At 49.2% G+C, this 27,721-nt stretch overlaps 1 protein-coding gene across 3 annotated transcripts in view; it reads right to left on the bottom strand.

Annotated features, from left to right (window-relative positions):
• Positions 1-220: 220 nt before the first annotated feature.
• Positions 221-27,721, bottom strand: part of Ccm2 (CCM2 scaffold protein) — a 53,735-nt gene continuing 26,234 nt past the window's right edge. For all 3 annotated transcript variants that reach the window (XM_075944294.1, XM_075944292.1, XM_075944293.1), the window contains 8 exons: positions 14,651-14,734; positions 14,032-14,215; positions 8,665-8,801; positions 7,122-7,257; positions 4,100-4,157; positions 3,417-3,555; positions 2,376-2,514; positions 221-853 (listed from right to left, as the gene is read on the bottom strand). In XM_075944294.1, the coding sequence (XP_075800409.1) occupies positions 573-853; positions 2,376-2,514; positions 3,417-3,555; positions 4,100-4,157; positions 7,122-7,257; positions 8,665-8,801; positions 14,032-14,215; positions 14,651-14,734 (1,158 nt within the window). In that variant the 3' untranslated portion in view covers positions 221-572. The remainder of the gene's footprint in view (positions 854-2,375; positions 2,515-3,416; positions 3,556-4,099; positions 4,158-7,121; positions 7,258-8,664; positions 8,802-14,031; positions 14,216-14,650; positions 14,735-27,721) is intronic.

The following is a 27,721-nucleotide window of genomic DNA, read 5'->3' as shown; positions in this document are numbered from 1 at the left end:
AGGAAACCCTGCCGAGTAAGAGGTTCCCAAAGTGTCTGCTCCTGTCCCTTGTTCAGGGTCAAAGCAGAAGCACCAATCACCTCTTCTACTCCGGCCCTGGAAACTGTTGGGCACTCGTGGTCCAGCAGACAAGGGTCAGGATGGAGTGCACCCCAACCCCCACGACAACATGGCTTTCAGCTAACTGGAACAGAAAAAAAAAATGCTTGACAACTGGAGATTAAATTATTCACATTGTAGTAAACTTCTTTTTAAGGTCTCTGAGAGTTAGAAGAGGAAAATCATGTGCAAAATATCAGCTGTCCAGGGCCAGGCCGACAGAACTGGCTCTTCCTGCCAGCTGCAACTGGCCCTCCCCGAGTGGGGATATGCTACAGGCATTGCTGGGCCCCCGAGGAAGAGACACAGAGGCTTCCGCCCTGTGCTGGGGCACATGTCCTGTGGCAGCTCTCCACTCCTTCACAGTAGAGGACCTGGCCACCGGAGCCACCTGTGTCTGCAGCACCTCCCTAGCTCCTAGCCAGGAAGGCCTGGGGTGGCTGTATGAGACAAGTGGATGCTGTCACGACCCATCACGCCGAGTCCTGGTCCATGCTGCAGCCTAGCGCTTCAATATCACTACTGATGTCCAAGATCATGCGGTCCCACTCATCTCCCTCCGACGGTGCTGACCGGTCATCAGGGCTGCCTGTGGTCCTGTTCCCGTTGGTGGTGGAGGTGGAGGTGGTGCTCAGGGCCCGGCGATGCCTGCCAAAGCTGTCAGTGATGATGCCACGGCCGTCTTTCACGCCAATGGTCTCCAGGAAGTTTTCAAAGTGCTGACTGTCCTTCTCAGGGATAAAGGGCCTCAAACCTGCCAACACATGACCCAGAGTGACATCTCAGGGGAGCTCGGGACCCTCACACCATACAAGCCATGCCCTGGGGCCAGGTGTAATTAAATCTGACTCTGACAAGAGACCCCAGCTATGGTATCTGTCAATCTCACCCTCTTTGGCTTTGAGACATGACACAGGTCAGGGGCCTCTGACCTTCAAAGCCCCTATCTTACAGGGCAGAAAGTCAAGGCCACAAAGCCATTTGTAATGAAGTCTGTCCTCAGAGCCAGGACTCGTGCCAAAGCCAGTAACCAAACCCAGGGTAACCTTCCCAACCAGGAAGCTGTCCTACTCAGGAAGACCAGCGTCTCAGAGTCGGGGAGCCAGAACCCTGATGAGGGCAGGCAGCCTGGGCCTGCCCAGACGGGGTGAAGAGTCCCCACACACAACGGGTGAGTTTACAGACAGCAATTCTCTGAGGTGGAGCCTTACAGGAAGGAGGAGGAGCGGAGTTCAAGGTCATCCTCCCCTAAACAGCCAGTCTGAGCTACTTGAGACTTTATATCATAAACCCAAACTAAAATAAACCAAACACATGAAAAAGCACCCTAAGCGGCCTGCGTAGGTGAGGGCCAGGAGCTGGTAGAAAGGCCTAGAGGCTAGCAGATTCTGCCTGCCTGACGCAGGGTTCTAAGCAGCAGATACCCACAGCTCAACTACTTTCTAGCCCACTTTTTCTGAGTCTTCCTAGCCAGCTCAAGCTATCCCCCTGCCTCAGTATCCAGAGTGCTCAGATGATGGCTGGGCCCTTCATGCCTAGCTCTATACCCACAGCTGGCAAAGATGCAGCTGAGAACAAACTGGGGAGGAGCTGGCTTCAGGCTTGTGAAGGACCATTCTGGGCTGGGTGCCAGGGACCTGGAACCTGAGCCTGCTGGCTATCTGAGCTGGGAGTGAGGAGCTCAGACTAGACCATTGTGGGTCTAGTCTCCAGTCCTTCACCTCCCAACAATGGAGAGCCCCAGCTGATGCTCACCAGGACAATAGGAGCCAGGTCAGCTGACCTTCCTTGGTTCACTGAAAGCACAGATAAGACCCTCACGGATCTCATTGAGCTATTGCCAGCTCACTGTGTTCTGAGGTCCCTTCCAGGTGTGGGGCCGATGTGTCAGTGACCCTGCCAGTGCTGGGCTCGGAATGAGCTGGGCTCTGCAGGGGTCTTGGACAACAGCTCATCCTTCTATCTAGATGGTGTCTTTGCTTTTACACTCACCAAATTCCCACATGCTCCCCCAAACCCCCTTCAAGAGTCCCCTGACTCTTCAGCAACCGCTCCTGACTTGGAGGGTTTGTTTAGACCCTGTCTCAGGACCCTGTCATGCTTCCTGGCACAGCCAATCCAGCTCAGCTCAAAGGGCTAAGCACAGTGAGAATACAGCTACGCCAATCCTGAAGTCTCAGACAAGCTTTGGCGACAGACATGTCTGATGGAGCTCCTCCCCTCTGGACTGTGCACATTCCCAGAGGGGACCAGGGACCCTCCCGTGCCGCACTCACCAAGCAGCAGGAACTTGCGGCTGTCCCCATAGAGCTGCCGCAGGCTGATGCAGAACTCATGGATGGAGGCCCCATTGCGGTATTCATGGAGCAGTGCTGCAAACTGCTGGATCTCCTGCGACGACAGCTTAGTACGTAACTGTGAGAGAGAGTGCAGAACAGTGAGGGCTGGCACCGTGTGTGTGTGTGTGTGTGTGTGTGTGTGTGCATGTGTGTGTGAGTGTGCGCATGTGTGAGTGTGTGCATGTGTGTGTGAGTGTGTGCATGTGCGCTGGTCTGTGAGAGAGAGTGCAGAGCAGTGAGGGCTGGCACCGGTGTGTGTGTGTGTGTGTGTGTGTGTGTGTGTGTGTACACGCTCGTCTGTGAGGGAAGAGTGCAGAGCAGTGAGGGCTGGCACCGATAAGTGTGTGAGTGTGTGTGCTTGTGTAACAACTGGACCCCACCCTTGCCACACCCCCAGTGGCCAAGGTTCAATACTTGGGTATCAGGCCCTACTGCAGATCAGATACACTGGTCATGTCTGGCTTCATGTGTACCTGCTATGTGGTCAGAATGCCCACCATATGTCCCTGTCATCAGGCCCAGCATACAAACTACCCAGAGAACCAGGAGGAACACAGATCTGCTGCCCCAGCACAGAAAAGTCCTCAGTAGGGCTGAAGGGAAGGAAGCTAGCTAGCTCTGCGTGGAGCAACAACTATGTAAACGTGACCTGGGGGTAAACAGATCTAGAAGGTTGACTTTTCAAATCTAAGATGCAAGGAGGCATCAGGCCTAGGCACCTGAAGAAGCTGTTGTTCTTAATCTGCACCAGCATGGTCCAGGCCAACCGCCCAGCACCAACTCGGGCCGATAGACCCCCACCCCCACAGAACCCCCCCCACGGACGCCTGTTCCCACAGACTCCTCCCACTCCCAGACTCCTCCCACTCCCGCAGACCCCTCTCACTCCCGCAGACCCCTCCCACTCCCACAGACCCCCCCCCTTCCTCCACAGACTGATAGCAGCAAGGGCTGGCAGATGTCAGAGCCGCTGCCTACCGTGAGCATGTAGTCCTGCAGCAGCTCCGTGGCGCTCGTGCTCAGTTCACTCTCGCTGACAGTCTTGCTATGGGGCGAGGCCTGCATGCAGAAGGGCAAGGGCGGCAGGCCTCCCACATCTCCGGAGTCAGAGAAGCAGCTGCAAAGGCAAAAGGTGAGTGGCCGCTGACCACTCAGCTCCTCACTACACAGCCTCATGTGCCCAGTTAGGGCTGAGGCCTGTCAACCTGCTTACAAACATGACCCTAGAAGCAAAGAACATAGACTAAGGAAGAACTGCCTGGGCGTAGCTGACTCCTGGGATCAACCTTACAATGGAGCTGAGATGGGTTCTGGGCAAAGAGAGGAAGTTCAGTGAAAGGGCTAGGACAGAAGGCTTGGCCTGCTTAGGTGGTGGTCCCGGGAGGGACGGCAAAGAGGGGCAGAACGGCTGGGAGGATGAAGGTTGAGCTAAGAGGCTTCAGGAAGATGCAAGTCACCACACTCTGAGCCTTTCCCAGTGGCCCTTCCGGAGGCCACAGAAGATACAGAGAAGAAAGGACTGCCAGGGCTCTAGGGGTGGACATCTGGGGCGCTGGACTCAGAGGGGCTGAAGAGAACTTGTGGGGCTGCCGAGACAGAGACTGGACACAGAAGACCATGAATTGGATGAGCCAAACCCAGAGCTCGGGACATGTACTCACAAGGTGCTGGCTTCAGCATCGTAAGTGTCCTTCATGTCCACTTTCGTGGAAGAGTCATCTGTGCAAAAGATAAAAGACACGGGACTTCCGAGTACTGGGTAGGTGCTTCAGTCCCAAGTACCCAGCTGGCCCTAATGCGAGCACTTGCTGCAGGTAACCCCAATGCCACATCTATAGGCAACAGTAGCTGCCCCAGCTTTGGGAACTTCCTATCCTGGCGAGCGCTGAGTGTCCAAGGCAAGGTTCCTAGACTTGAACCCACATCCCTCCTGAGGATTTTGGTCAAACACGCATCCTGTCATAGGCTGGGATAGAGTCCATACAGGACTCACAGATGGCCAAGGAAATAACAGTTGCTTTTGGAGATGTCAACCATGTGCTCAACTAAACCAGAGGGATAACGTCATTTGTCTCAGGGGACGCAGCAGAAGCCACAATGTTAGACAGTTGAACCTCAGCCTGGACATAACTGAGGCCTCAGAATCCCGGTCCCCAGTATAGCAGAGGATGAGGCTGTGTAGTTAAGACTGCACTCTGCTTCTCCAAGCCCAAGGAAAGTCACTCCACCACCAGGACAGGCAGTGACGGAGGCGCTCAGAGAGGCAGAGTCTTGAGAAAGACTAACAGGGAGCAGGAGGCTGGTGATGCAAGAGGGGCCAGGCATATGCAATGGCATCTGAAGATGTCACTTTCTCTCCTGGGACCAGGACTGCAACAGTGCAAGGCAAAATAATGCAGATCACTAATTAGCAGACCCTGGAACAGGAAGATGACCCGTGCTGTGGGGTGGACGCAGTGCACTAAAGGCCTTGTCCTAGCTGAAGCTCTAAGTTCTAGAAACCTGAAGGTATGGGGCCCAGCTATGCAGGTGGGTCACCGGGGCTATGTTCAGGACTATGCCCCCTAGACCTGTGTCACGTCCTGCCCTCCCACCACGTGGTCTCACCATGGTCTAAGAAACCTCTACAGCAGTGGTTCTCAGCCTGTGGGTCGTGACCCTATACGCTTTGCATATCAGATATATAAGTTACAATTCATAACAATAGCAAAATTACAGTTATGAAGTAGCAAAAAAATAATTTTATGGTGGGGGGGTCATTACAACATAAAGAACTCTATTAAAGGGTCACAACATTAGGAAGTTGAGAACCACTGTTCTAAAAGCTGGAAAGATCGGGAAAATAGGACCTCTGGAGCATCTAGAAAGGCTTCAGCGTCACAAGGCTTCTGTTGAACACTGAGAGAGCTCTGATAGGGCACGCTTTCTGACAGGACACGCTTTCCGACAGGGGAGCTTTCTGTCAGGGGAGCTTTCTGACAGGGGAGCTTCCTGACAAGACACGCTTTCTGACAGGACACACTTTCTGACAGGGGAGCTTTCTGACAGGGGAGCTTTCTGACAGGGGAGCTTCCTGACAAGACACGCTTTCTGACAGGACACACTTTCTGACAGGACACACTTTCTGACAGGGGAGCTTTCTGACAGGACACACTTTCTGACAGGGGAGCTTTCTGACAGGACACACTTTCTGACAGGGGAGCTTTCTGACAGGACACACTTTCTGACAGGGGGAGCCTTCTGACAGGGCGAGCTTATACTGTGTAAGACATTACTCACTGGGATCCTTCAGGGCAGGTAGGACCCAGCAAGCAAGCCAGAACTGCTCCTAAAAAGTATGTCTGCAAAGACAGCTACATCACTGATGTCACCAGTCCAGGAAAGAGGCTGTGCTGCAGGCAGAGGAGCTGGGGCACCCACAAGAGCCTGAGACACGGGGCTGTGGGATCTGGTACTTCCACTTGGTTTTGGTCCTACAATTATCATGTCTTTCCTTGCTCTGCCTCATCCTTCCTTCTGAAATAAAAATGTTCACCCTCAGCAGGGCAGTGGTAACACATACCTTTAATCCCAGCACTCAGGAAGCAGAGGCAGGCGGATCTCTGTGAGTTTGAGGCCTGCCTGGTCTATAGAGCTAGTTCCAGGACAGGCTCCAAAGCTACAGAGAAACCTTGTCTCGAAAAACCAAAAAAAAAAAAAAAAGTTTCACCCTATAACACTGTGCCTTGAAGGTATATTCAAATTATGTAGCCTGGTTTTGGGGGTTTTGGGGAACTGCCTTGTGTCTGGGGAGACTGGACTTCTGAACAGTTCTTGACTGTCGAGGACTGCAGGGACCTCAGGGCTTGGAATGAACTCATTTTGCAGCACCTGATTGACATGAGCATACCAGGAGGCGCCAGGGGCACAAAACTGGTTTGCATGTGAAATGTTTCCGTAGGATGTTTCAACACTTGCCATGTGTTTGGATGCTTGGCCCCTAGTTAGCAGCACTGTTTGAGAAGGCTGCAGAGCCTTTAAGAGGCAGAGCCTTGCTGAGGAAAGTAGATCACTAGGCTTTGATGTTTTAGCCTGGCCCTGCTTCCTCTTCTTTCTCTCTGCTTCCCGACCGTGGATGCAAGCAGCCTCCAGACTTTTGCCCCTGCCACCATGCCCTTCCCTCCAGCTACTATGCTTTCCCCACCATGAGGGAAAGACAATGAACCATTCTGCCCTCAAACTGCATCTTGTTAAGTATTTGGTTGCAGCAATGAAAAAACTAACTTATATTCAGAGTGTGCTATTTTGAAACGGTCTGGTCTCAAACTTGTAGCAATCTTGTCTTCATCTCCTGGGGTCCTGGACTACAGGTATATGTCACCACCCAACTAGGAAGTATCTACGGACTAAGAAGAGGTCCACACAGCACCACAGCCAGCGTTCATGGATGATGCAGAAGTGCAGACCCTCCTGGGTGCCTTCCTGCCCCTCGCTAACTTCCTGGTCTCAGTCTCTCACAAAGCCAGAGCAACCTCAGGCTGTCTGGTTGTGGTCTTGCAAGGGACTACACACTGAGAGCAGTCCAGGTATATCAAGAGGGAGGCTCCTCGGAACATGCTCGGCCTCCCCAGTTCCACAGCATCCCCTACTGGGAGCCTGTACCTCCAGATGAAGCGCCCACACCCCCACTTTCACTCAACATACCGCTGTGCAGTGACTGGTGGTGGGTGGGTGTGGAGGCCCCGTCAAATATTGCTCGGTCCAGAAAGTCGATGGTAGACTCCGTGTAAACAATCTGGAAGACCTGGCTGAGCAGGGAGCACAGCTCTTCCGCGGCAACCTACAGCGAGGAGTGAAGAGCGGCAGCTGTCCTCAGTGGCAAAAGGCTGCAGGCAGCACCTTCCCACAGTTTCTAAGGTTCCCATGAGGCCGCTTCCCATGGACCTGGTGCCTTTCACAGCCCAGAGAGGTATCAAAAAAACAAAACAAAACAACAGAACCAATGTTTGAAAACAGATTGTGGCCTAGATGTGGCCTCACAGGCGTCTAGAGACCATGCTAGACACAGTGTTGGCATCAGTTTTGCCTTCTCTTCATGGCCATCAACATGTTCAAAATTTCTATTCCCAAGTAAGAGAGAAAAGACATCACTGGTCTCACTTCCGACCTTAGAGGCCTTTCCAGAAGCAGTGGAGTCACTGGGTAACAGTGTGCTGTTTAAAACAGGGCTTCTCTAGTGGGCTGATTTTGTCCAGAACCCTAGATGTGACAGAATCTGGGGACATTTTTGATCATTACAAGGAAAAACCAGGAATGTTGTTCAATACTCTACAGTGCATGAGTTAGCTGCCCATACAAAGAAATTATATTTTAAAAACTTTTTTATTGTACACGCATTGGTGTTTTGCCAGCATGTATGCCTGTGTGAGGGTGCCAGATCCTCTGAAGTGGAGTTACACAGTTGTGAGCTGCCATGTGGGTGCTGGAAATTGGGCTCAGGCCCTCTGGAAGAGCAGCCAGTGCTCTCAACTGCTGAGCCATCTCTCCAGCCCACAAAGAAAGTATTAGATTGAAAGTGTCACTAGCACCTAGGCTAAATAAGGTGAACTAGAGGATATTTAGGAAGGCAGTCACCATTAGTCATTGAAAGAAAGAGACAGAAATGAAGAGGAAGGTGCCAAGTGATTCCTGGGGCTTCACAGCCCCCCTGTGTGCCTCCGCGGCTGCCGTGTGCTGAGGAAATGCTAACTCTGTCCACAGCACCAGGCTGGTGTGGAGGCAGGTCACCACGCCTGTAGCCATCACCGTCCATCAGTGTCAGGAAGAGAGAAGCATCCTGAGGAGGAGACGGGTGAGCAAAGGCTCTGTTGGCCACATCTCAGGGATGGTGTGGAGAGTGGCAAGGGACGGCACAGGAGCACAGCTGGCGGAGGAGGGTGAGGTGGGTCTAGACACAAGAGGCACCCTTGGGACCAGCCAGGGACTGCTGTGGCTATAGTTGGGGACGTTGACTAGGTCATAGAGAAACAGTGGGAAGGGACAATGCCTGAGTAGTGCTGGACAGAGCTGGAAGGGCTGGCCAGGGCCAGGAGTGTAGAGGGGTCATGCAGACTTGTGGGTGGCATCTGATCTTGGGAAGGGCTGGGCTAGAGACAGGATCAGACTGTGAGCTGGGTCATGGGCAAGGCTTGGACTAAAGTCAGGAAGAGGCTGTGGATGGCTCTGGTCCACAACAAGGAGGTCTCACCTTGCTTTCCGTGGCCATGATGACCAGGCAACATGCCTCTACCGGCCCCACGGCGCTTTCTGACAAGGAACCTGCGCTGAGGCCCCTAGAGCTTTCTGCACACAGACTCTGGCTGGGAGAGATGCCTGGGTCCTGAGCTAGAAGTAAACACATCTGGTTAGTGAGGTGCATGGGGGGGCAGGCTTGAGGACAGGGCCTGTGGGATGTCTCAGTGGGGAACCAGCAGGCCCCTCACTCTCGGGGCCTGAGAGATGTCTCAGTGGGGAACCAGCAGGCCCCTCACTCCTGGGGCCTGAGAGACGCCTCAGTGGGGAACCAGCAGACCCCTCACTCCCGGGGCCTGAGAGACGCCTCAGTGGGGAACCAGCAGACCCCTCACTCCCGGGGCCTGAGAGATGTCTCAGTGGGAAGCACTCGCCATGCAAGCCTGACAACCTGAGCTCCATGCTCAGGAACCCACACAATGGTGGAAGGAGAAACCAACCTCCCCCGTAAGTTGTCCTCTGACCTCCACATGCATGCCACGGCACACACATTCACCATGGCACATGTGCGCACCTCCACAGCATCAATGTATATGTGTGTATACATACATATATATGTGTGTGTGTGTGTATGTATTGTGTGTATACATATATGTGTGCGTGTATATACATTGTGTGCATACATATATATGTGTGTGTATATATACATTGTGTGTATACATATATGCATAAAATTAAAATATTTAATTAAATATAAGTCAACAAATAAAATCCAGCACACCAGGTTTAAAAAAAAAAAAAAAACCTAGCCTGTGAGAGCTCCGGGCACCAAACAACAAATAAAATCCAGCACACCAGGTTTTAAAAAAAAAAAAACCTAGCCTGTGAGAGCTCCGGGCATCTTCAGACTCCACTGTGTGTCAAAGCATGCCAGCTGGTATCCAATTGCTTAGATTTACATAAAGACAGGAACTCACACAACTCACATTAACAGACAACAGACCACAAATAATCCAGACCTCCTGCGAGTTCCTGGCCTAAGACACCCTCTTCCTCCAGATGGATAACCTAAGGCAGGGGACTTGAAAGCACGTGAATGGTCCATCTGGGGTATGGCCAGAGGCCAAGGCCACACCCTCACTGTACACGTCAGAAAGTGCACTGGGGTTCCAGAGTTGTCCAGGGAGTGGGCCCAGCCTGAGAGCAGCACACAGGGAGACCAGCCTGGGAAGGGTGAGAACTGTAAGCTAAGCTTAGAGGTGGCCTCGCTGTCACTCTCTCCAGGGGTGCTCAGAAGGCACTGCTGGGGAAACACAAGCAGACACCCGTGAGAGTGCAGACAATGGCTAGGAACTACCAGTGAGATCTTGGGACAACATGTCCTCACATAGCCACAGACCACAGACCTACTGAATGTAAGGACCATGACAAGGCTATCCTGAGCTGTGCATGGGTAAACCACACCCAGGGATTGATTTATTTCTAACTAAAGAGTAACAGCTCAGTCATTTTCACATTGTTCACATGCTCTCATAGCAACACATTAGATCCAGGAAACAAAATAAACATGCTATTTATACACTATAAAATATACTATGTCAGCACATATATATCACAGCACATAAGAAGCAGAAGGACCACTGTGAGTTCAAGGCCTGCCTGGGCTAGACAGTGCGTTTAAAATCTACCACTGGGCGGTGATGGTGCACACCTTTCACACCTTTAATCCCAGCACTTGCGACGTAGAGACGGGCGCACCTATGTAAATTCAAGGCCGCCCTGGTCTACACAGTGAGTTCCAAGACAGCTAGAGTTAAACAGAGAAACCCTGCCTCAAAACGAAACAAAACAAAACAAAAAAACAAAGCCTAGCGTTGGCAGGGCGGTGGTAACACACGCCTTTAATCCCAACACTGGAGAGGCAGAGGCAGGGGGATCTCTGTGAGTTCAAGGCCAGCCTGGTCTACAAGAGCTAGTTCCAGGACAGGCTCCAAAGCTACAGAGAAACCCTGTCTCGAAAAGACAACAACAACAACAAAAAAAACATAGCCAAGATAAAACATTGTCTCAAAAAATTAAATTATTAACTGAATATAAAGCTATAAAAATAGCTGGGCAGTGGTGGCGCACGCCTTTAATCCCAGCACTTGGGAGGCAGAGGCAGGCGGATCTCAGTGAGTTCGAGACCAGCCTTGTCTACAAGAGCTAGTTCCAGGACAGGCTCCAAAACCACAGAGAAACCCTGTCTCGAAAAAGCAAAAAACAAAAAAAAAAACCCTATAAAAATATAGAGAAGGCGAGTGGATGTAGCTCAGCTGGTATATATGTGTGTGTACACAACCCCCCACACAGAGACAGACTATGAAGGGCTGTATCTCAGCTGGGATGTATGTGTGTGTGTGTATATACAACACCCCCAACAGAGACAGACTATGAAGGGGATGTATCTCAGCTGGGATATGTGTGTGTATATACAACCCCCCACACAGAGACAGACATATTATATGTGTGTGTGTGTGTGTGTGCGCGCGCGCATGTAAACACAACCCCAAACACAGAGACAGACATATTATATGTGTGTGTGTGCATGTATACACAACCTCAAACACAGAACAGACTATATGTGTGCATGCAAACACAACCCCACAGAGAGACAGACTATATGTGTGCCTGGATACACAACCCCCACATAGGACAGACTAAGATAGTATTATCAAAACTAGTCTGACTTGTTTCTATTTCTGTGACACTGTAAACTGGCTTCCTGGCCCTCTGTGGGCAGCTGTGAAGTGTGGGTACCAAGCAGGTGCTGTCTGTGAGGATGCCACTTCTACCATCTGGGCAGCAGGCCGAGACAAAGCCACACAGGCTGCTCTGTGCCACCAGCTTCAGATCTGCCACCTGTCCCTCCTGCATCATTCAAAACTCTGGCAGACACACAGACTCTCTGCTTCACCCACTTTCCACACTAGACCGCCCCAAACACTAGCACCCTCGGGACCGAAGAGGCACATAGAGGTGACACGTACAAGGAGGTGCCAAGGGGATGCCATCTCCTGGCTCTGTGTGGGGAAACCACAAGTGTGCTCAGAAGCCTGAATCTGAGGGGCCACACACGCTCCTGCCAAAATGAGACCAGTTGCTAGGACATTCTCTGCTGGTGAGAGGAACAGGATCTCAGTACCTCTTCTCATGTTTTCAGAAAGTTCCCTATGTGGAGGGAATTCTCTATTTTCTCTTCCTTAACAATTTATTCTAACAATTCAAGCAGAGAAACATTCCTGCAGCACAAGAAACACAGGGACCACTTCTCTATCCAGCCTAAAACAACACAGGAACCTGGTCAGGAACCAGCCTCCTCCCTCCTTGTCTCTGAGAGCTAAGAGCCAGAGGATCACTTTAGTGATGCTAGACAGAGTGTCTGGGGCCTAAGGCCAGAAGGAACTAGTTCAAGACCATCACCCCACATGTAACATGAGATTCATGGAATCCTCTTAGGTTTATTATAGATATTAAATGATATTATAATTCATGTCAGATGCTTTTTAGTTTGAGTCATGCTAAACTGCCATTTTTAAGATGAAAATGGTCAGTGACAATTTCACACTGTCTAGCATGAAACAGACAATGCTCCCTCAACTCTAAGAAGAAATCTTATGATTTGGATGCTAAATGTGTGGTAAAGATTTGGCCCCAGGATGGCGCGACTGGGGAGTGGGGAAGTTTTCAGGAGGTCCTGTGATCACAGGGCATGCCCTAAAAGGAAACCATGGGGCCCAAGCCTCTTCTTCCTCTTTGGGGCTTTCTGGCCATGAGCCAAGCCGCTTGGTTCTGCCACGTAATCCCTACTGTTGTCATCTGGCAGGTGCAGCATGAGCCTAGCAGCAATGGGTATACTTGAACCTCAGAGGCCATGAGCCAAAGAAAGCTTTTCCGTTGTAGCTGGGAATGGTGGCTCGCTTGTATAATCCCATTACTCAGAAAGCTGGATATGACTGCTATTGAGTTTGTGGCTACCCGGACCTCAGAGTGAATTCCAGGTCAGAGGAGACAATTATGAGATCTTAACAAAAATAAACCTTCATGCTTTGGGAGCTAAATATCTCAAGGGGACCGCGTTCAGAAGTCCTTGGTAACAGCACTAGTGTCTGTGTGACTAACAGTGTGGTCAAATGTGTGGGGGGGTGTGACTGGGCTGAGCAGACAAGGGCATGTTTGGGTGTGTGACTGTGTGACACCAGCTGTATGCGTGTAGTATATGTGGTGTGGGAGGTGTGAGATGTATGAAGGAAAATGTGCTGTGGAAGTGTATTGGGCAAGGAATGAGCTATCTACACAGACAGGGCAGAGCAGCTAGAACCTCCTCACAGCCCTCTCAGCTGCCTGGAGTTGGCCACTGCACCAGGTTTAGCATCCTAAGACAGGCATGCTCCTCCTACACCATGCAACAGGCTGGACCAGTTCTCACCCCTTGTGTATTGTTACCAGCACACTCAGGAGCATCCCAACTACTCACAGTGCCCTAGCAAGCCTAGGCCAGTGTGCCTGGGGCAACACAGCTAAGGCAGCTTCTCCCCTCATTTCTCACTGGGTTCCGTGTTAGAATGGAGGCCCAGAAGCTGGGAGGAGCTTGTACACTAGCGTCCAGGAAGGCGGGTGCTGTGTGCATGGGAAGAGGAGCACAGCAAATGGAAAAGAATACCTTGCTGTCTCTGAACACAAGGGCAGCGCCATAGCCTTGGGAGAACTGACTTTGTTGTCCCAGCTTTGGGAGCACTGGGGCACAAAATGTGGGCTGGAGGCTGGATGTGGTAGTGTACACCTTTAATTCCAGTATTCAGAAGGCCAAGGCAGGCAGATCTCTTGTGAGTTCTAAGACGGCCAGGGCTATGGAAAGAGACTCTGTCTCAAAATCAGAACAAAATAAATTTGGGCAGGCTCGAGTCCCTGCTATAGCTTTCGGTCACCACCGTTCCCTCTGGGGCTCCACTGTCCCTGAGCAGTGGAGACAACATCAATTATGAGTGCAGGGACTGAGGACTCAACAGGAGAAAGACAAGGTCTCACTATGTAGTCCTGGCTGCCCTGGAACTCATTTTATAGACCAGGCTGCCCTCAAACTCAGAGTTTCATATGCCTTTGACCACACCTGGCCCAAGAAAGACCTTATTTGAACGCTGACCCCCAAATACTGCACTCCTCAAGTCTCCAAAGTCCCTGAAAATGACAGGGACCCTGGGGCCACAGAAGCTCACGGCAGGAAAGCCGATCTATAGCCACAACAAGGGCAACACTCAGTCTGGAGTTACAGAAGCTATGCCATGAAAGCCAGGGCTCCTCCCCAGGTTTCATGACCTCCAGACCACTACCCCCAAATCCATACCCGTCTTCAGGACCACCAGGTGCGCAGCATCATCTCGGACATAGGAGACAGCAGCGATGTCGTGGATGGGCACCCTGAGGATAATGTCCTCCCCGTCCCTCCAGGCCAGCTTGACATTGTAGGCAGACAGACTGAGCACAGCATCGTGCTCCTGGGTCAGGTGTCCAGGAAGCTGGTGGGCCTGCTGTAAAGAACCACAGGCATCAGAAACGCTGGGCCACTGTATCAGGCTCTCCTCTCCTCAGGGAGCGCTGTGCTGGCTGATGTCCCCACATGACTGGTTCTAGCGAAGGGGAGGTAAATGCTGCTCCCCTTGGTACAGTGACACTCCAAGGATGTCGACATGTTCCAATCACGTGGGAGATTCTTCTGGAACTGCCTTTTAGATTCAGACTTACAGTATGCATTAATCTAGAACAGCTTTAAACCGTGAGCTTGGGAAGCAGCCCAAAACCAGGTCTAGAGATTAAAGGCTCGACTAAGAAACAGTCTCTGTCGTCGAGTCAAGAACACCCAGAAACTGATAGAGCTGGGTCACCCCTCAGGCTGAGGTCAAGACTCAGGGGACCAGGGGCTGATGCTGGCTAAAGAGCAGAGCACACGCGGGAGGGGCCGTTACCTTTGCCTTGTCTATGAAATGCAGAATCTCCGTCCTACTGGAGGGGTTCAGGTAGCCGGGTATGGATGTTAACTGACCTAGATACTGCAAGAGAGGGAGAAAGAGAGCTGTGAGACACAGACCCAGAAAACCGCTGCGGTCAGAGCACAGACCAGCGCCTGTCCCCAGGCTGCAGGCCCACACACCATCCATGCGCATGGAAAAGTGTTTTTGTTTCTTTGGTTTTTCGAGACAGGGTTTTTCTGTGTAACCCTTGCTGTCCTAGAACTAGAGCATTTATTTTTTGTATGTGGATTGGTGTTTTGCCTGCATGTATGTCTGTGTAAAGGTATTGGATCCCCTGGAATCAGAGTACAGATAGCTGTGTGCTGCCACCTAGGTACTGGGAATTGAACCTGGGTCCTCTGGGAGAGCAGCCATGTCTCCGGAGAGTCCTGAGTCCTATATTCTTACTGACGTCTCAGCAGTTGTAGGAATCATCCCACATTTCCCACTGCTTTGTGTTCACAACTGTCATCAAAAATCTTTCATAGCTGCCTCAAGACTAGTTTTGATAGAACAGGATGATAGAAGCAGGTGCTTCCTGGTCACTGTTGGGGCACTATGCATAGCCCCACTAAAAATTAAAAAAAAAAAAAGAGAAAAGTCAGCCCAGCTGACGAACATGCACAAAGAGAAAGGTGAAGCCGTGGCTTGAATGCACCCTCCCAAGACTTAACCCCTAAACAACAGTGTGGAAAGGAGGGGCTGTGGGAGGTAATTAGTTCACAAAGCCTCGGCCCTTAGAAATGAACGAACGACACTGTAGCAGAAGCAGGATCTTGTTTTACATGTACGGATGCTTTGCCTGCATGTGTGTCTGTGTACCACTTGTGTGTCTGGTGCCCATGAAGTCAGAAGGCATTGGATCCCCTGAAACCACAATTAAAACAGTTGTGAGCCACCCTGTGGGTGCTGGGAAAGGAACTAAGATCCTCCAAGAGAGCAGTCACTGGTCTTAGCAAGAGCCACGTCTCCAGCCCCTCAGGTTCTCCCCCTCTCCCTTCCATTCATACACACAAGCCTAGAACCCACGAAGACCAAAAGAGAGCATTGAATTCCGTGGGACTGGAGTGATAGACGATTGTGAACCAATCAAACCCGGGTCATCTGGAAAAGCAACAAGTGTTCTTAACTACTGAGCCATCTCCTCCACCCCCCCTCTTCAATTCTTTCTTGATAGGATCTCACTATGTTCTGGTTGGCTGGCCTGGGACTCACTACACAATCCAGGCTGGCCTAAACTCCCTCCTTTTTGTTTTGTTTTTTGTTTTGAGAAGGGTCTCGTATAATCCTGTAGGCCTCAAATTCCCCTATGTTGCTAAGTATGACCTTAAACTTCTGATTCTTTTGTCTTTATCTCTTGAGTGCTGGCATCAGAGGCCACCACCCCTGGTTTTCGCAGTGCTGGGGACTGAACACAGGGCTTTGCAAATGCTAGGCCACGAGCTCTATCTACTGAGCCACATCCCAGCCCCTGGGCAACCCTCCTGCTTCAGCTTCCAGCCTTGCGATTACAGGCACGCGCAGCGCTGTGGACGGAAGTGGAATCGGAGAACAAGTCCCATTCCTTTTGCTCTGTCATCCTCTTGGCGGCAGGTCTGTCTGGAGCTGTAATCTTCAGTCTGGGCTTTTTTTTTCTCTCATAAAAAACATACATATGCATTTTAAAAGTTCTATTTATGAGTGTTTGCCTGCATATATGTATGTAAATCCTGTACTTGCCTGGTGTCCGCGAAGGCCGTAAGAAGCACTGGATCCCTAGAACTGGAGATGTGGACGGTGTGAGCCACCACGTGGGTGCCGGGAAGTGGCTCCAGGTCCCATAGCCATATCTTTTACATTTTATTCTATAATTACTGTTTATGTGTTCAGTGCGTGTGCATAGGTGTATGTAGGATGTCTGCATACACACCATGGTACATGTGTGCTGATCATAACTTTTGGGAGATAGTTCTCACTCCTTCCACTGGTTCTAGGGATCAATCTCAGACCATCAGTCTGGCAAAGCAAGGGCTTCTACCCCAGAGTTACCTCACTGGGGGGCTGCCTCACTGGGGGTCTACCTCACTGGCTTCATAAGCACCCGAGGGGCAGAACTGACTCCCAGAGTTCAGAGTCCACATCTGAACTAACTGGAGCTTATCTAGGTGACTCCTGCAGGGTAAGTTCTCATCTCTGGAGCTCCTTGTTCAGGTGCCCAGAAGTTGAAGGATTCTCTCCATTACGGCACAGAAGAGGCATGGCAGCAGAGCCTGGAGGCGCCTGGTCACAATGCGTGTCTGTAGCACCCAGCAGCAGTTTGAGTCACGGCAAATTTCTACAACCCAGTAACCCTCCATGTCCAGTTCTTATGAACCGACAGTCTACCAATACATTCCTCCATAGAAGAGAAATCCTGGACTAAACATTTCTCATTTACTAATTCATATATTTAAGATTCTTTATTTAAAGGGGAGTAAAAGTGAACTTCCAGTTTCTGGTCCAGCACATAAAAAGCCCAGGAAAGGCGCTCTCTTCATCACAACAAGAAAACTGCCAGGGGCTGGGCATTGGCGATATATACCTTTAGTCCCAGCACTTGGGAGGCAGATGTAGGCGGATCTCTGTGAGTTCGAGACCAACCTGGTCTACAGAGTGAGTTCCAGGTCAGCCAAGGCTACACAGAAAAACCTTGTCTTGAAAAACCAAAAAACAAAATAAAAAGAAATGAGAAAAATCTGAAAGTATGAACAGAGCATTCTGTCATTCCTAATACAAGCATTTTCCTCAACGAAAACATTTTCCCAGGCCTAACCACCTACCTACAAGAGAGCAAATGTGTAACTCCTTCTCCCTCTAGCCTCTGGTTCATCCTACTGACAACAAAAGAAAATCAAGAAGCACACTGAGTTCACAGCCCAGGGGCCTACACAGGACTATCAACACAGCTCTCATCCACCGGCAAAGGCTCCTTCCAACTAGCAAGAACTACACCAAAGGAAATTTTAGCTGCTGGCGCGTATACTTACAACCATCAGGATAGCTTACTTACCATCATAGCAGACTACCATAAACCCTTACACATACTCCCTCTGCCCCATACCTAAATTCCTTACACCTAGAGCATCATGCCTAGAGTGCAATGATTTACAAGGCACACAAAAAGGCAGGACCACAGTTGGGAGTGGCCACTAATGGTAGCATTTCAGACAAGGCAGAGACACAGTAATTGTCAGACTGGGAATCTCAAACAACCATCGTCAGCACGGCAAAAGATGAAATGGAAAATGGTACAACACAGGAGGAGACAGGCAGTGGAAGCAGGAAGATGACAGTCTAAGAAGGTCAAGAAAGGAATCAATGGGCGTGGACTTGAGAATATATCAAAAGGGAATTCCCAAATTGAAAACAAGGGGAGCCAGAGAAATGGGGACACACCTGTAACTCGGAACTCTGGCGGTACAAGCAGGAGAATCTGGAATTTGAGGGCACCCTCAGCTACAGGGTGACTCTGAGGCCAGACTACTTGAGAGAGTGGGAAGGGAGAACGAGAGAAGAAAGAACTGCAGGACAACCACAGGTGTGCTGTGAGAGAGGAGAACACTGGGAGGGGCCGGGTGTGGCCCAGTGGCTAGAGCACTGGCTCAGTTTCCATCACCCACCTCAGGGGCCTGCATGCTCATATCCTCACATGGACACACATGTACACACATAAATTAAAGGGAAACTTTTCAGAGAAAAGTAAAAGAAATATTTAAAGTACCAATGCCTAAAACTTTCTCCATTTAAGGAGAACATACCAACCCAGAGCCAAAAAGATTGTAGGACAGAAAGCAAAAAGTCTACACATAAACATATACTCAGTTTCCAGGAAGAGAAAAACAAAGGTTAGATTGTGTAGGAAGCCACAAAGAAAAAACACTCTATTAAAAAAGGCTGAAGTTAAAAATGACACTGAGCTTCTTTTTCAGAATACAAGACAAGAGTACAGAATTTAAAGATTTCCAGAGGAAAGCTGCCAGCGTGTAACTGCGAATCCAGAACAATTACTCTTCAGCAGAGGAAGAGCTAAAAATGGAGCGGCAGCCAGGGGTAATCACAGCACTCAAGAGGCTGCAGCAGGAGGAGCAGCACGGGGCAGACCAGTCTGAGCTGGGACTGAGGCTCTGTCTTAAAAACAAAAGCAGGCCAGGTCTGGTGCACAGACCATTAATCCCAGTATTTCAGAGGCAAGGTGAAGGCAGGCAGCTCTGTAGGCACCCAAGGCTACTTAGTGAAACCCCTCTTAAAAAAAAAACAAACCAAAAAAAAAAAAAAATGAGAGTCTCAGGTAAGAAATGTTAGGTGGCTGGAGAAATGTCTCAGCAGTTAAGGGCACTGACTGTTCTTCTAGAGGTACTGGGTTCAAATCCCAGCACCCACATGGAGCTCACAACTGTCTGTAACTCCAAGATCTGCCATTCTCACACAAATATACCTGCAGGCAAAACACCAATGCACATAAAATAAAAGTAAATGGGGGGGGGGACTTCAGAGGGGCTCAGCAGTTAAGAGCACTGACTACTCTTGCAGAAGACCTAGGTTCAGCTCCCAACACCCACATGGTAATTCACTACCATCTGCAACTCCATTTCCAGGGAATCCAACGCCTCTTCAGGCTTCTCCAGGCACTACACACACACACACACACATATTCAGTCACATATACACATAAAATAAGCAAATCTCCTTCAGAGAAAAGGAAAATTACTTGACCAGAATCTGTGATCTACATAGATAAAGAATATGTAAAGAAAAAAATCTTCTATTTTCTTATTTTAATGGCCCCAGCAGCAGCTGACTGGAAATAACAGCAACCGTGCACTAGACGAGGGAGCTTACAGGTAAGAGAAGCAAGCAGCACAAAACTGTTACTGGGATGGGCAGACTGAGTACAGGACTAGCACCCTCACTGAAAACTGAACACTGAATATCAACACAAAGCTAGAAAGTTCCAAACTGTGAAGTGGCTGGGAGTTTCAGGGACGCTCAACCCATAAAACATGATACAAAGATTATAATGCCAGAAAAACATCAAAATCTGAATCGCTTTTGGTGTTTTCCTGATGAGTGTTACTCAAGCTATCTTCAGTAATAAAACGGCCATAGTGACACACGAAACAGGACGGCACTGTCTGAAAGTGGAATGAGGTTAGTTGTAAATGCTTTCTGCAAATTCTCTTGTACATTGTAAAGATTTGTCACTCGAATTGGTTTAACAAAATGCTGATTGCCCTGTAGCCAGGCAGGAAGTATAGGTGGGGCGATCAAACTAAGGATGATGGAAAGGAGAAGGGCATAGTTAGGAGACGCTGGCCAGATGGCAGAGAGAGCAAGATGGGCATGCTGTACTGAGAAAAGGTACCGTAACGTAGTAGAGTGTAAATAAGGAATATGAGTTAACTTATACTGTAAGAGCTAGTTAATAATAAGCCTGAGCTATTGGTCAAGTATTTATAAGTAATATTAAGCCTCTGAGTCAATTATCTGGGAAGTGGCTGCTAGGTATTTGGGAACTGGCAGGCAGAATGGCAAACTGGAAAGAAATATGTTTATACCAAGGCATTAAATTAAAATAATACATTTGAATTAAGTTAACATATAAATATCTATGTGAGATAGTCAGAGAAGAAAAACATTGTACAAAATGCTCAAATAAAACCACAGAAAGCAGAAAAAAGGGTGGGGAGAAGAAAACAAAAAACAAGGGAAGGAAAAGGGTTAAATACAGTAAAGTATTAATCTAGCTATATCACTATTTACTTTTGGACATTAGGGATATAGTATGTGTGAGGTCCTAGGTTTAATGCCCAGTAAAAACACACACATACACAAGCACATGCACACACACTGGGGATGGGAAGATGGCTTAGCAAGTAGAAGCACTTAATTTGAAAGCACAAGGACCTGGGTTCAAATCCCCAGAACCAACATAAAAAGCTGGGCATGCCCCACAGGTGTGGGTGGTAGAGACAGAAAAATTGTCAGACTTGCTGACTGCCAGCCAGCCTAGTTCAGTGACAGACCTTGTTTCAAGGGAATATGGTAGAAAGTGACAAAGCAAGACACCTGATGCTCTTTTCTCTGGCCTTTGTGGGACCATAAGTGTATTCACACACACCCACATACACACATCACACAGACACACACTACAGACACACATCACACACATACCACTCACACACATATCACACACACACCACACCACACACATCACACAGACACACACTACAAGCACACTACAGACACACACCACTGACACACACCACACACACACACACACACCATACACAGCATACATATTAGAAAAAAATGACAAATATTGTCAGGCTGGATTTTATTTATCATCATTGTTGTCGCTGTCTGTCTGTTCTGAGACAGGGTCTCTCCGCTCCCTGGCTGACCTGAACAGCTGGCCTCTAACACAGAGATCGTTCCTCTCTCTGCCTCCCCAGTGCTGAGATGAAGGCGAGCACCAGCATGCCTGGCTCCGACTGGATTTTAAAGTACAGTAAGATGGAGTTCTGCTCTCCACAAGAGAACCACTTTGATTATGAAGATGCGCACAGATAGAGAAAACAGAAAAGTCATCTTGAGCTAGTGCTCAACGGAAGAAAACCAATGCCTACTTTCAGGGAAAACTCTGGATAAGAAAAGTAGAGCTGGAGGGTGGAGCTCAGTGGTGGAGCACTCACTTGGTGCTCGTGAGGTCGCGGGCTCAAGCCCCAGCAGCACAGGAGGGAAATTAGAGATAAAAGAGGCAGACAAGCTGATCAACAAGCCAATTCTTTTTGCTTTGTTTAGGGGATAAGCTCTCACTACGTAGCCCTGAACTCACAGAGATCTGCCTGTCTGACTTCCGAGTGCTGGAATTAAAGGAGTGCACGACCATGCCGAGTCAGGAGCCAACTCTTCAATAAGACATAGTAATCCACAAGTGCTATGCTTCTTTTGTTTGTTTTCGGGTTTTGGTTTTTTGTTTGTTTGTTTGTTTTTAGACAAGGTTTCTCTGTGTAACAGCCCTGGCTGTCCTGGAACTAGCTCTTGTAGACCAGGCTGGCCTCGAACTCACAGAGATCCGCCTGCCTCTGCCTCCCGAGTGCTGGGATTAAAGGCGTGCGCCACCACCACCCAGCTCTGTGCCATGTTTCTAACCATGTGCCAAAATACGTGAAAGTAAAAACCACTGGAACTATAAGGGAAAGCAGATGACTCTAATACGGCTGAGACTTCAACAACCTCAATCAGAAATGAACAGATGCAGCAGGCAAAAGATCAGAAGGAAGCTGGCGCTCAGTAGCTTGAGGATCTGAGTTCTGTCCCCAGCACCCCTGAGGAAGAATACTCTGGTACTCCGGCTGAGGAGGCAGACACAGGAGGATCACTGAGGCTTGCTGGCCAGTCAGGCGAGCCAGATCAGCTCCAGGACAAGTGAGAGATGCTGTTTTAGAGAAGTAACATGGGCAGCAATGAAGGAAGGCATCTGATGTTGACCTCTGGCCTTTCCACAGGTGCACACACATTCACATGTCTTTTGGCCCCCCCAGAAATCAGAAGGACAGAGCTGGACTCAGCATCAGCACTCAATGGACTGTGCCTGTCAGCTACAGTCAACACCACTCAGCAACAGCAGACTGCACATCCTTCAGCTCCTACGCAAGATCCATCCAGTGACCACATCTGGGTCGTAAATACACCTTACCTTTAAAAGAGGCCTGCATACAACATCTGCTTGTAGAGACAATCTACCAAAGGAGGAGGAGCTCACAGGAAAACACACAATTTGAACATCCCAATGATCTATTAAAGAAGCAGATTCGGTAACAACTAAGAGCCAGATTCAGAAAGGTTCATCGTAAATTCTACTGAATGTTGGAGAAAGGAATGGGGGCCAAAGGGTGTTTCAGGCAGGACATGGTGGAGTAGACCAGTAATTCCAGCACTCAAGAGGCGACAGCACGGTCAGCAGTTCAAGGGCTTTCTGGACTATGGGACTGGGAAGATGGCTCAGTAGGCAAAAACATTTGTCATGCAAACATGAGCCTGAGTTACAATCTCCAGAAGCTACAACTAACAGGGAGTAATAAGTTCAGGGATTCTATGGCAAGATGGGAGGTGAGAACGGAGAATTTCTACAAGCTCACTGGAGTATAGAGGCAAACAATGAGAGACCAACATCTGAAGTCGCTGTCTGACTTCCATACACACGCACACACTCACATGAACACACACATATATGTGAGCACACACTCAAGATTAATTCTGCTAATATTGTATCTAGCCAGGCATGGTGGCATATGCCTTTAATCCCACTTGAGAGGCAGAAGCAGGAAGAATTTCTATGAGTTCCAAGCCAACCAAGATTACATAGTGAGTCCTTGCCTCAAAACAAAGTAAAAAAGGATAAAAAAAAAAGTAAAAAATAGTATTGTATCTACCTTTATTTTTTAGGGTTATAGTGGGCGGGACACAAGTAGATCTCAGAGGACAATTTGGAGGAACTCGTCCTCTCAGTCAGCGATCTTCCGAGAATTCAACTCAAGTCACCGGGATTAATGGTGTCTTACCCACCGAGTATCTCACCTGTCCTGAGCTGGACTGTAAAGGTGCCTCAAAGGCCCTCTCTGCCTGCTCGCTATGCTCCGTGTGCTTGTGTGTGTACAGAGAGAGTGAAAATTGCTACAACATTTATCAGTGATAAAATGCTGAGAATAAGATGTGGCTGTTGAGCACTCATGGCTAAAATAAAGACATTTACAACACTCCCTCTAAGGTTCAGGGAACATTGCTGCTGAGGGAAAAAATGTGAGAGCCAGAAGAAGGTGAAGTGCCACCTCTGACCTCTGTGCGATCACTGTGAGCATGGACCTACAGCACCTTCAGTATCTGCACCGGGCTGCACAAGATGGGCTCTGTCAACTGTCAGTCACACTGTGCGCATGGACCTACAGCACCTTCAGTATCTGCACGGGGCTGCACAAGATGGGCTCTGTCAACTGTCAGTCACACTGTGAGCATGGACCTACAGCACCTTCAGCATCTGCACGGGGCTGCACAAGATAGGCTCTGTCAACTGTCAGTCATGGGTGGAGCAGCGCCCCTTACCCCTGAACTACAGGCTACCGACAGATTCTGGGAGTGGAACAGTCACTGTCTTCGGCTGTTTTCCACTGCTGCGCCCACCAGTTTCAACAGATAGCCCCAAACCCATGGTCACGCAGGTGGCCCTGGTTAAACTAAGTGGGTCACAAAACAAAACGAACAAACAAGAATGTGGGAAAGAGATGTTTAATGGGAAGTGGTGACTTACACCTTTAATCCCAGCATTTAGGAGGCAGGGCAGGCGGATCTCTGAGTTCAAGGCCAGTCTGGTCTATAGAGCAAGTTCCAGGCAGCCAGGACTACGCAGAGAAACCCTGTCTCAAAACAAACAAGAAAAGATGTTTAGTGAAGACAGAGCTGTAGACAAGATAGTCAGAGGAGGACAGGAGAAGATGGGAGTGGTCAGCATACATTACATATATGTATGTAACTGCCAAAGGGAAAATTTAATTAACAAAAATATTCCAGAATAAAGCAGCAAAAATACCTTTGGTTTGTTTGTTTGTTTGAGATGGGGTTTCTCTGTGTAGCCCTGGCTTCCTGGAACTCACTCTGTAGACCATGCTGGCCACGAATTCACAGAGATCTGCCTGCCGCTACCTCCCAAATGATGGAATTAAAGGCCTGTGCCACCACCACCCAGCTGATACAACTCTCACAGATGGCCACAGAGCAAAGAACTCACAATGTGTGCATGTTGAGAAGGACCCACAAACCCCACCAGGAAATGCACCAGGCCTCAGGAGGCCTGAAGGTGCTCTAACTACCATGGCACTGGGGACATTTGGAAAGAGCATGGGTATCCCGAGGCTCTCTGGGACGGTCAGCCTCTACATGGGGAAACTAACTGTGGAGTGTGATCACAGAACTGGGCCCCCAGGACAGAGAAGCCACAGGCCAGGAACTGTACAAGCCAGGCAAGAGCAATTCACCAAGGGCAGGCCAGGCAGGTTGGGCTGGTAACATGCAGCAAAGTCAACATGACAGCGGGACACCTGAGCATCTGGCTCACTGAATGGTGCAGTCCCTCGGAGCAAGAGAGATGGAGCCAACGGTCCACTGTATTATTTATAAGCCATACAGAAACGGGCAAGCAGAGGGCTTCTAGAACAAAGTACCAACCTGACTACTCCTAGTTCTGAAGTAGCTCTTACACCCTATGGTGATCGAGAGGCAAAGCCTGAAGGGGAAGGATTCCAACTTTCTGAAGAGAGTTTTGTAGACCAGGCTGGCCTTGAACTCAGAGATCCGCCTGCCTCTGTCTCCCCAGTACTGAATTAAAGGCATGCGCCACTACTGCCTGGCTCTAAAGGTATTTTGTTGACTTGGGCACATGTAACTGAGAAAATGATAATCTTCAAAGGTTTCTGGAATAAAGGTTATAGGTGATGTTGACACTTAAGAGACAGACACTGCCAGCAAGCCCTGTGTGTGGTGTGGACATACAGAAGTTGGGGAGTCACTGTGAGAATGGGTCTACCTTCTAGGGTCCCCTGGATAAAAAAGAGCTGCTGACCCACCACTTACTGAACTCCTAAAACCCATCTCAGCCCGAAACTGCAGAGCAAAGTGGTGACGCAAAGCCAGTCCCGCTGCCGGTGGGACACGCAGTGAATGAAAGTCGCATCGCAGGCCTGGAGTCCACTCAGACACCCATGCCCCATGAGCGAGCAGCACACCAACACAAGCCAGAGGTCAGCATGGGATGGAAAACGCCTCACTTGGTGACGGTTTTGTGAGCGTTATGCAAGAACATCTGTGAAGATGGTAAACACGGCTGCTGTGTGGACCTAGCACTCACAAACCTAAATAGTTCCTTAAAGAACCACACTGGTGCTGGGCGGTGGCGGCGCACACCTTTAATCCCAGCACTCGGGAGGCAGAGGCAGGCGGATCTCTGTGAGTTTGAGTCCAGCCTGGTCTACAGAGTGAGTTACAGGACAGCTTCCAAAGCTACAGAGAAGCCCTGTCTCAAAGAAAAAAAAAAAGGCAGCCCACTGGAATAAAAAGAAGTATTTCCTTGCCACTGGCGTATTTGTTTTTGTTTGTTTGTTTTGTTTTGTTTTTTTTTTTTGTTTTTTCGTTTTGTAGAGTGCTGGGATTAAAGGCGTGCACCACCACCGCCCAGTTCATCTACACGTCTTGCTACACTGCTCAGGAATTAGTCTTGCTCATGCACTGCCTGTTTTTTTGTTTGTTTTTGTTTTCTTTTTACTTGCCTGTGTTATTTACCATTTTATTTACTGAATAATTTAGTTGGCTTTTGTTTTTTTGAGACAGGGTTTCTCTGTGTAGCCCAGGCTGTCCTGGATCTCACTGTGTAGACCACACTGGTCTCCAACTCAGGGATCCATCCACCTCTGCCTTCCAAGTGCTGGGATTAAAGGTGTGCGCCACGGCGACCAGCTGGCTATTTGCTACTTTAAATTAGTATTATCACCAATAATCATTTCTTGCCCCTCTGCCCAGGATAGCCTTGAACTCTTGGGCTCAAGTGATCCTCCCCTCACTCTCTTGAGCAGCTGGAATCACCACCTTACCCGGCTATACATAAGCAAGCTTTCATTTATTTTTGTTTGTTTTGGAGATGAGGTCACTATGTACCCTGAGGTAGCCTGGAACTTCCTCTGTAGATTAGGCTGGCTTTGACTCAGGGAGAGCCACCTGCTTCTGACTCACACACTTGTGCACAGGCACACATACACACGTGCTTGTAAAAACTACTCTGAATATGCAGATACCATTTTCATACCAATAAAATCATGCAGCTCAGTGGGATAAAAGGCTTAGAAACGCAAGTGTTGAGTAGCTAATAGCTAATATTGAGGTTTTAAGAAAGCGGCAGACTCCCTTGTGACATCAGGATGTGAGCCCCGTGCTCTGCATCCTCAGAGGTACCGGGTGTTGCCACTGTTTTATTTTTGGCATTTTGTTAGCAGTGTGCTAATAGCCACTGTGGCTTTTGTCAGCACCTCCATGATGGTTAGACTTAGGCATCCTTTCACCCCTAAATACCACTTCCCGTATGCCCTTCCCTGCAGGATCCAGCTGGACTGCTTTAACACTGAATCTGGAAAGGGGATCTAGATACTAGTCTTAGTCAGATACGTGGTTCCAAATATTTCCTCTCTGTCTGTAGTATGTCTTCTCATCTCTTCTTTTGTGGTATGAGGACAGACCCCAGGGTCCTCTGCACACTAAGGAGACATTCTACTGCTATTTTATCCTCACATACAGGCTGAAGTATTTGCATTTTGAAAGTCTGGATGACCAGTTTTTCTTCCTGGTGTCATCTAAGAACTCTGCCTAACCTGACACCATGAATTGTTCTCTGTCCCTCTGCAATGCCCTTACCAGTTTTAGAAGTGGACACTTAAGCCCACAGTGCCCTCTAAGTTGACTTTTGTGAAGGTATAAAGTGTTAAGCAAGGTCCCTTTTTGTCTCTATCGTCCCTCACCTCCACTGGCTTCCTTCTTTCCATTCATGGGTTCCCACAGCCTGTCACTCCTCCTGCTCTCTCTGAGCTTACAGCTTCATATATTTTTATTAATTTATTTCCATTCTAGGGGTCATCACACATCCTGACCGGTCTCCCTGAGACATAAGACGTCAAGCAGTCAGGCTAAGGGTCTGGGCCCTGAACACGCAATGGCTCCTGGGCCCAGAACAAGCACAAGCCGTCTTCTGCAAATGGGGAAGCCATGGTTTCCCTGTTCTACAAGCCTTTTCAAGAGACAAAGTGGCACACTACTACAAAGGATCAGAAACCAGAGTTAAGGACGGGCTGGTTTGGGGGTTTCCAGTTATTATCCCGAGGCAAGAAAGCGGGTAGGGCACAGGCTAAAGCACCTGTGTGGAGCTGGCAATGGGCTGTTTGGCAGGAGTGCCCTGTGGCCCACGGTGACTTA

This window comes from Microtus pennsylvanicus, chromosome 12 (genome assembly GCF_037038515.1).
Source record: "Microtus pennsylvanicus isolate mMicPen1 chromosome 12, mMicPen1.hap1, whole genome shotgun sequence".
In the NCBI taxonomy this organism is placed as follows: domain Eukaryota; kingdom Metazoa; phylum Chordata; class Mammalia; order Rodentia; family Cricetidae; genus Microtus; species Microtus pennsylvanicus.
Note: the sequence above shows the minus strand (reverse complement) of the source record. Positions and strands in the feature narration are given on the sequence as shown.